This window comes from Denticeps clupeoides, chromosome 2 (genome assembly GCF_900700375.1).
Source record: "Denticeps clupeoides chromosome 2, fDenClu1.1, whole genome shotgun sequence".
NCBI classification, from domain to species: Eukaryota; Metazoa; Chordata; class Actinopteri; order Clupeiformes; family Denticipitidae; genus Denticeps; species Denticeps clupeoides.
In genome coordinates this window covers 37,800,730-37,810,236 of record NC_041708.1, presented here as the reverse complement: position 1 = coordinate 37,810,236, position 9,507 = coordinate 37,800,730, and the positions used below count along the sequence as shown (strand labels likewise).

The window sequence follows — 9,507 nt, the reverse complement described above, 5'->3', positions numbered from 1 at the left end:
AAGAGAGATGGGTCGCAGGGCTGAAACAGAGTGTGTGTGTGTATATATATATATATATATTGCATTAAATTAGGTTTGGTATTCTGGCTACTTAATTTTTATATAATAAAGTCATAAGCGCCCGGACTCGCACGGGTCATGACCCCAGCGTGGCGGTGCGCTCTGGCGCCCCCTGCAGGAAGCCGCTCCGCCTTCTCAGACGTCACGTGGTTTCTGGGAAAAGGCGCGTCGTTCTCGGCGCGGCGCAGACGGGCAGAAAAAGCAGGAGCGAGTTGCGGAGCCGCCGAGCTGCGGAGGAGGAGGACGCCGCAACTTCCCACGGGTGAGAGAATCGCACGGCACAACAACCAAAAAAAAAAAAAACGACACGGACAATATTACACAGCTGTTAGTTAACGATATCATGATACACATTGCACATTCTTATCATTATATTTAAAAGCAGAGTTGAGTTTTACGCCGAGGTGTGTAATGTAATACAACTACGTTAAAGTTGATTCTGGAGAAACCTTTTTTTAATTCACGACTTAGCAGCAATTGGAGGCGTGAACGGGTGAATCTGGAGTTTTCAGGTCAAAATATCACTATTTGGACGCGAAAGATTAACGTGACGTCATACATGCGGCGACTACAAACAGGAGCCCCGCCCACTTTTATCTGTTTTGCTGTACATTTAGATTTACAGCATTTACCAGACGGCCTTATCCAGAGCGACTTCCAATCAGTAGTTACAGGGACAGTCCCCCCCTGGAGACACTCAGGGTTAAGTGTCTTGCTCAGGGACACGATGGTAGTAAGTGGGATTTGAACCTGGGTCTTCTGGTTCATAGGCGAGTGTGTTACCCCACTAGGCTACTACCGCTCTCTATACCACCTAGTTACCCACTAGGCTACTACCGCCCTCTATACCACCTAGTTACCCACTAGGTTACTACCGCCCTCTATACCACCTAGTTACCCACTAGGCTACTACCGCCCTCTATACCACCTAGTTACCCACTAGGCTACTACCGCCCTCTATACCACCTAGTTACCCACTAGGCTACTACCGCCCTCTATACCACCTAGTTACCCACTAGGTTACTACCGCCCTCTATACCACCCAGTTACCCACTAGGCTACTACCGCCCTCTATACCACCTAGTTACTCACTAGGCTACTACCACCCTCTATACCACCTAGTTACCCACTAGGATACTACCGCCCTCTATACCACCTAGTTACCCACTAGGTTACTACCGCCCTCTATACCACCTAGTTACCCACTAGGCTACTACCGCCCTCTATACCACCCAGTTACCCACTAGGTTACTACCGCCCTCTATACCACCTAGTTACCCACTAGGCTACTACCGCCCTCTATACCATCTAGTTACCCACTAGGCTACTACCGCCCTCTATACCACCTAGTTACCCACTAGGCTACTACCGCCCTCTATACCACCTAGTTACCCACTAGGCGACTACCGCTCTCTATACCACCTAGTTACCCACTAGGCGACTTCCGCCCTCTATACCACCTAGTTACCCACTAGGCTACTACCACCCTCTATACCACCTAGTTACCCACTAGGTTACTACTGCCCTCTATACCACCTAGTTACCCACTAGGTTACTACTGCCCTCTATACTCCCTAGTTACCCGAGTTTTATTTTTTTACTTTACTAAAGGCTCTGAGTAAATTCATTTTCACTTTCACTATTTTTAAAATAAAAGTGTCGTAATGCCTTTAATTAGCAGTGGGCTACGGACTGAGGGCGAGTAAAGTCTCCTCGTCTCTTTTTCTTTTGCAGGGATCATGTTGCCTGTGAAGATAAGGTCCACTCGCCGCCTGCGGACATGGATGGTGGACCAGGTGGGCGTCTCTGGGTATTATTCGGCTCGGAGGCGTGAGTGAGTGTTTTAAATCCTGCTTTACTGACCGTCTCGCTCAGGTGAACAGCGGGAAGTATCCCGGCTTGGTCTGGGATGATCCGGAGAAGACCATGTTCCGGATTCCGTGGAAACATGCAGGAAAGCAGGACTTCCGCAGTGACGAGGACGCGGCTATTTTCAAGGTAAAACATGAATGCAGTCTGTCTCGTATTGGACCAGCCGTGCGAGATGCTAGAAATTCCCCTCAAATGTCCCGACTCCCACCAGGCCTGGGCCGAGTTCAAGGGCAAGCCGTCGGACGAAGGCCCCGCCTCCTGGAAGACCCGCCTCCGCTGCGCCCTCAACAAGAGTCCGGAGTTCAGCGAGGTGGACGAGCGGTCGCAGATGGACATATCTGAGCCGTACAAAGTCTACCGCCTGGTCCCCCTCCAAGAACAAGGCGAGTTCGAGCAGGACGTACAAATATATCATCGTTTCCTTTTCCTCATATAAATCTATGTTCATGATGTCATGTCCGCAACAGCTGAAGTCTGAGCAGCGAGTGCCCAAGATTTACGGGTGCCATTTACGGGTGCAGTGTATGGGTGCCACGCCCAGTCGCTGCTCGATCCTTCGCTATTATTATTATTATTATTATTATTATTATTATTATGTGAGCGTCGTGTGCAAAAATCGCGTAAGTGCTGTCAGCTGGCACCTGTCCTAAAGGCATTACTGTGGGTGGAGGTGGGTCTCTAGTGGCTCCTGCCGTGACACGTTCCCTGCTCTGGCGCCTGGTAGACGGCACCAGTGTGGTGGGAGGGGCCACGCGGTGTCTTATCACCATGGCACCCGGCCCAGGGTCTCAATTTGCAAGGCGCCCGTTGACTGCGGGGCATCTTCCACCTCAAAAACAACCCCTGGAAGTGGAACCTTCGGGTCTCATGATGGCTCATTATTAGGCTTCTCCACGGTTCTTTATGTAATAAATTTGACCGTAATGGTCCTCCATCCGCAGGGGTCATGGACAGCGCGGCCCAAGTTAAGCACAAGTGTGCAGAGCGTGGGCGGAGGAAGAGGAAGCTCTCAGACGGCGAGGAAGCAGTTCCGACCAGGGTCGTCAAGCGGGAGGTTCCCGCTGTCACCACAGCCAGCCCGGTAGGTTCCGCACCCTGGTGCTCAACTTGTCACGTACTGTACTGATAAGAAGTGGATGGATTTTATTGTTTATTGATTATAGAGCACCAGTTTTAGTGCGCTTTATTGCCAGCCGTTTCATAAACGGACACGCCCGGCCATCGGGTGAGCGGATGGTGCCGTTACTTCCTCTACCGCTGGGTTGTAACCGACACTCTTATGCCCAGGTCCCACCAGCAGCCTTTTGACCCCAAATAATTCCATTTTCAACCTGAAGACTTGCTTTCCTGTCCGAAATATGTTTTATTTTAATGGCCTGTCTTAATCTGAGCTTTAGTCTCAGTCTTTCTGTCAAGCTGTCGTTTTAGTTTTTATTAGTCTTCAGATTCATGTAGGGCTGCGCGGTATAAACTGTGACCCAATAAATGAAATCTGTCAGTAATTGTGCAGTAATCGGTTCCGATCGGTTCCGCCCCCGATCGGTTCCATGCCGGCGATTGGCTACTGACAGCGCACGTGGAAATGACCGCGGTCCTAGCCTGTTTGGTGCCCTGTCCAAAAAAAAGTCATTATGATTTTAAAAATCATAAGATAAAATCTTTTATTTATCTATTAAATATTTTCCTAGAAAATCCTATAATTTAATATAATCACTTGCATCATGGTTTCAATGGTCTTATGGATGTGACAAAAACTGATGTATCTGTAAAAAGTTTATTATATGCCATCTACAGTCTAGGGTTAAATTTATTTACAATATGAATTTTATGCCATATAGTACAGCCATAAGTCTGAGCACATATTATCCGTGAATATTTTAGTCAGCGAGAACTGATGACATTTTAGTCAATGAAAATTGTATTCTGGGGTCTTTTTAATCTTTTTTAGTAATGCAATTCTATTCAGATCACACAATATACCACTGCTCAACAAATAATAGGAACACCTAAACAATACAATGGAACTCAAACACACTTCTGTGAAATCTGACAGTCCATTCAGGAAGCAACACTGACTGATGATCAATTTCACATACTGTTGCGCAAATGGAGTAGACGACAGCTGGAAATGAAAGACAATTATCAAGAGATCCCCAATAGAGGCGTGGTTCTGCAGGTGGTGACCACAGACCACTTCTCAGTTCCTATGCCTTCTGGCTGAAGATTTGGTCACTTTTGAATGCTGGCGGTGCTTTCACACTAGTAGTAGCATGAGACGGAGTCTCCTCGCCTCTCTCCACCGGCTCCCGGTAGCTGCTCGCATTGAGTTTAAACCCTTGATGCTGCCCACAGGGCTGTAAATGGAACTGCACCCTCCTATATCAATACAATACTACCTAGCTACACTCCTGCACGCTCCCTCAGATCTGCAAACGAAACGAGACTGAAAATTCCCTCTTCACGGGGTCTCCAATCCCAATCGACTCAGTTGTCCTTTGTTGTCCCAGGCTGGTGGAACAACTTGCCCTCCTCCATTCGACTAGCCGAGACTACCACCACTTTTAAGAAAATTTACACAAATACACACAAATATAAATAATAAATAAATAAATAAATTTCGTCTAGTACCTAACAATTTCCCAGCACGTTCTTTCCTGACAAGTTGGGCCTTATCAGGGCTTAGTTTTTTAACTCAAACTCTATAGAAACCGAATGAGAATTGCTGGTGTCTTCCTCTTGTAAGTCGCATTGTATAAAGTACAGTAAAGTAAAGTTTATATGAACTTTTTATCAATACTGAAACTGAAACTGAAACTGCGTTTCAAAAGAATTTAATAATAAAAAAGAACACAGAGTCAGTACATGTTGCATTGGATCCAAATATAGTCATGTTTTTGCTGTCCTATAAAGTTGGCGAAATGTCCCTCACCTTGTGTGCTTGTAAAAATGCTGCCAGCAGGAAGCGTGTGACGAGGAAGATGGGACGATTAATGTGGTCAGCAGCCAAACCGCAGACGTTGTCGAGTCCTCGGTCCTCCTCAGTGAGTGAGGTTTTTGTTTCCCTCGCATGGTGATATGAGGCCGTGTCTGGTCTATGGTTGGGACTGACCCGCTGCTTTTATTTTATTTTTTTTATAAATAACAGATGGTGAGGAGATCCAGCTGAACGTCACTATCGAGACCATTCCTCCTCCTCTTGAAGGTAAAACTGCCTGCTCGACTCGCCCCTTCTCTCGCACAGCACCCAGTCCAGCAATATTGGCCCATAAACCAGATTCGGGTTCACCTCCTGGTTTCCGATGGTGCTCATGGTAGAAGGAGTCTGGCACTGAGAACTAGTTCAGTTGGACACCCCCCGGTGGACAAGAAAAATGGACAATCTGATGCTACTGTTACTATATGTGTGACCACCTGGGTACTGTTAAACGGTTTCACATTTGCAGATAATATTTGAAAAGGGTTCGAATGGAAGCCCCCAAAATGGCCAGTTGTGGAATGGAAGTGAACACTCTGTTCTGACTCAGTACCACAAAACCAAAGTGCAGCGCAACATTTTTACATTTGTACACCAGCCAACGATCAGAAGACGGGTGGTAAACCTCAACCTCTGGTTGGCTAATAAAAACCCCACGACCCGCGACTTTTCCTGCTGCGGTGTGGTACTCAGTCAACTTTATTAACTTATTATTCATTGAAATCATCGTGTGGATCTTAAAGAGCTATATTATCTATTAATACAAGATGATAAGATTATCCTTTATTAGTGTCACAAGTGGGATAATATGTTATTTATAATAAATGGTGGTGGTAATAAAGGGTGGTAGTAGCCTAGTGGGTAACACACTCGCCTATGAACCAGAAGACCCAGGTTCAAATCCCACTTACTACCATTGTGTCCCTGAGTGTCTCCAGGGGGGGACTGTCCCTGTAACTACTGATTGTAAGTCGCTCTGTATAAGGGCGTCTGGTAAATGCCGTAAATGTAATAAAATATATAATATACAACCGTGTTTCCCAACACGGTCCTGGAGGAATATTAATAATGAGTGTGGCAGGTTGTGAAGCCATGTGGGTTGGAATGAAAATGTACTGCCGGACGTTCCTCCAGGACCAGGGTTGGGAGACACCAGTACATCATTTATAAATATATATATAAAATATTTCATTTTATTGTTAAATATTAGGACCCGTCCACATGAGAACGCTTTACATGAAATCCACACGGAGAGCGCTGTTTTAACCCCCCTCCACACCTGTAGGTGGCGCTGTAACTCCCCGCTCTCCTCATTTGGCGTCTAGTTCTCCTCCGCTGTGAGTTAAACACGTCGTTGCTCTCCAGCCTTGTCTTTTCATTAGGAGTTTCTGGTAGTCACTACGAGGTTCTGCGGCTGTTCTGGGTCTCCCGTTTTAGAGAAAAACACTCTTGTGTGGACGGGGCCTTACAAATAATAGATCTTTTAACGCAAATCACCAACTGGTTGTACAAAATAAAAAGTCAGTTTATCTTCTTTCAGCACTCAGCTCCTTCCTGGTTACCGTCCTGTACGTCGGCCAGGAGGTCCTCCAGCGTGAGATCCAGGGGAGCGACGTTCGCATTTCCTACCTGCCATCCTCCCCCATCCCACCGTCCCCCCCGACCCTGAACAGTGGGACTTTCCCCCGCATCGCTCTTCCGGATCCCCCGACTTCCATGGCCTCGGACCCCAGCCGGGCCTCCTGCGTCCAGGCCATCAACAGCCTGCTACCCTACATCGAAAAGGGCGTGGTCCTGACCTCCACCAGCACGGGCGTGTACGCCAAGCGCTTCTGCCATGGCCGGGTGTTCTGGAGAGGGCCGCACACCGGGCCCAACAACAGTGGTCTCAACAAACTGGAGCGTGACATGGATCCGGTGATGCTCTTCAACAAAGAGACCTTTAGACAAGGTAGGCAGGGTCAAGAAGGTTATTCCTGATTCTCCCCAGCCCCTCTGGGCTTTCGGCCTTATACCTTTCTCTTATCATGGTCTTAAAAAACAGCAAGAAGACCCCAAAGACTGCAGACTGCTTCTTCCTGTCTCAATAATGTGTTTGATTGTCTGTGTTAGACAGTGTCACTGTGGAATTTGCAAGGACACTCTGTGCATGTGCTCAGGCTTATCAATTCATATTCCATTCCTATGACCTCAGTTTACAATGAAGAGTTATATAACATGCATATAGTGCTTATAATGTTATACAAGTCTCCAACAAATATCTTGTTAATATGTGCGCCTTTACGCACACACACAGAGTTAGACCCCTAGTTCACTGTCATCACAACACAGCTCCTGGCTGCTGAGGCCTGGCCGGTAAACAGTTCTTATCATTAAGCATTGAGCACCCAGCTTGTGATAGTTGGGCACACCAACCCTCCCCAAAATTTACCAGGCCTTGGCTGGGCCGTGCTAGCCATATCTCATTTCTTCCCGTACCTGGCCTTCAACCCCTAGGGAGTTTTATGCAGGTGTGCACGTGAGCGTATGTTCTCATTAAAAGGGCATATAAAGTTTAGACTGAACCTGCTGCAAAGGCCCACAAACATACAATGTGATTCAAAAATGCACCATACACACAGTTGGGACATTTTTTTTTATTTTTAATTGTGAATCAAATTGTTCTATGTGTTTCAGAGCTTGAACACTTCCAGACCTACGGTGGAGAACCGCCGCAGAGTGCCATCATTCTGTGCTTCGGCCAGGAGCTCCTCGACACGGATGAAGCATCCAGCAAACTCATCATCATTAAGGTACTCCTTCCGAAGCTAGTAGGGACACTTTTCCACAGAACAACAGGAACCAAAACCAGAAACCACTTCCTCTTTTCTGATGGACTTCCTGATTCATGATTAATCTCTTTTTTTTCCTGCTGTGTTATCAACTTAAAATGTATTAAGACAAATCAACTATTTATATTAATACTTGTTCATAAAAAATGTGTTTTATTAAACATTTTTTGATTTGCACTTGTCGGCCACACTGAAAGTAAAAGTGCACACAGCAGCACAGCACACGGTTCACACAGTGAAATTTGTCCTCTCTATTTAACCATCACCCTTGGTGAGCAGTGGCCAGCCATGACAGGCACCCGGGGAGCAGTGTGTGGGGATGGTGCTTTGCTCAGTGGCTTCGAATCGGGATTCGAACCGGCAACATTCTGATTGTGGGGCTAGGCCACAACTGCCCCGCACTGATGAGTGAGCGCATCAGGCTGAATGTTCTTCTACCAGACGTTCAAACTCCTGATGCCCCTTTCAAGAGGTTCAATGTGTTCCTCAAAATGCTGAACACTGATACTGACTGAGCCAGGAGTTCCTGTTCTTTGTTCTGTGTAGAAGTGCCCCCTGCTGGCCGAGCCACTTCTGCTCATTTTATTTGAGAATATTAGGTTAATATGCCTGTTCAGTTTGTAAAAAGTGAGTAGTACACAACAGAGCAGATACACTGAAATGATAAAAATATAAATACACACCTGCGTAAATGCAGTTCAATGGATGTGAAGCGCAGCACACAGTGACACGTTGAAATGTGTCCTCTGTATTTAACCATCACCCTTGGTGAGCAGCGGGCCCCATGACAGGCGCCCAGGGAGCAGTGTGTGGGGACGGGACCCCACACACTGTTTGAGGTTCGCTTCCTTACCTGCCAGGCCATCACCGCCCCATGTGGAGGTTTATGAGCAAACTTTCCCTCTATTTGGGGAAATAAGGTCCAACGCACCTTAATTCACACTTGAGTATCTGGAATGCGGTTAAACGATGTTCTTCTGATATTCTGTCTTTTCTGAATGATATTAGAAGAAAAGATGAGTAAGAACTGAACGTGAGCAGGTATAGCCCGTCCATTTTGAGTAAACAGAAGTGTCTTCCCCCTCCAGCTCACCCTTCCCTGGGCAGAGCGGCAGGTTCAGGACGCCCAGGTGATGAGGGAACCCTGGCAAGTCCTCCAGAACCTGGCCAGCCAGTCGGCGCTGGGCGAGGTGACGCTCAACCTGGTCGAGGTCAACTGAGCCCGACGGGGACGTCCAAACGGAGCTTTGCAGTAAAGCAAGCACTACATGCTCAGAGGAGTCGACGAACGAATACTTTCATCACTTTATGAAAACTGGAGACTGGATCTTCCATAAAGTCCCGCCGTGGTTCCAGCACGGGCACCACGTCATCCTGCCAACTGGCAAAGACCGGGACAGTTTTTAAACCCCAGCGGTATTTTATTAGCACACTTTGTTACACGATTTTAGCTTCTTTTATCATTAACGCTAACATTTCCATCCACAAGGTGGAGCTGTAATCGGGCCTAAAGAGTCCCGCGATACGAGCGCTGGACAGAGATGGGGACGGGACACGATAATTAACGTCGGGCTCGGGCCAGTGTTTACAGCTCGACGGTGAACCCTGGTAATAATCACAGTGACATTAACTGCGTTTTGGTGCCCTCTAGTGTTGAAACGCAGCCCTTTACACGACCCAGAATCTTGTAGCGGCCTGAATCTGGAACTAGATTCCGAGCAGAATTCCGTTGGGGGGGGGGGGGGGGAAAGGAGGGAAAAGTTGTAAATA

The 9,507-nt window shown here is 47.2% G+C and overlaps 1 protein-coding gene across 2 annotated transcripts; it reads left to right on the top strand.

Annotated features, from left to right (window-relative positions):
- The first annotated feature begins 79 nt into the window (after positions 1-79).
- irf9 (interferon regulatory factor 9) lies at positions 80-9,470 on the top strand. Of its 2 annotated transcripts, none has more exons than XM_028969058.1 (10): positions 80-322; positions 1,795-1,856; positions 1,936-2,058; positions 2,144-2,315; positions 2,874-3,013; positions 4,889-4,973; positions 5,078-5,134; positions 6,447-6,857; positions 7,583-7,698; positions 8,826-9,470. In XM_028969058.1, the coding sequence occupies exons 1-10, from the start codon at positions 139-141 to the stop codon at positions 8,955-8,957; spliced, it is 1,482 nt and encodes a 493-aa protein (XP_028824891.1). In that variant the 5' UTR covers positions 80-138; the 3' UTR covers positions 8,958-9,470. The 2 variants fall into 2 exon arrangements, with proteins under 2 accessions (XP_028824891.1, XP_028824898.1); XM_028969065.1 differs by having other exon boundaries at positions 83-322; positions 4,892-4,973.
- Positions 9,471-9,507: the final 37 nt, after the last annotated feature.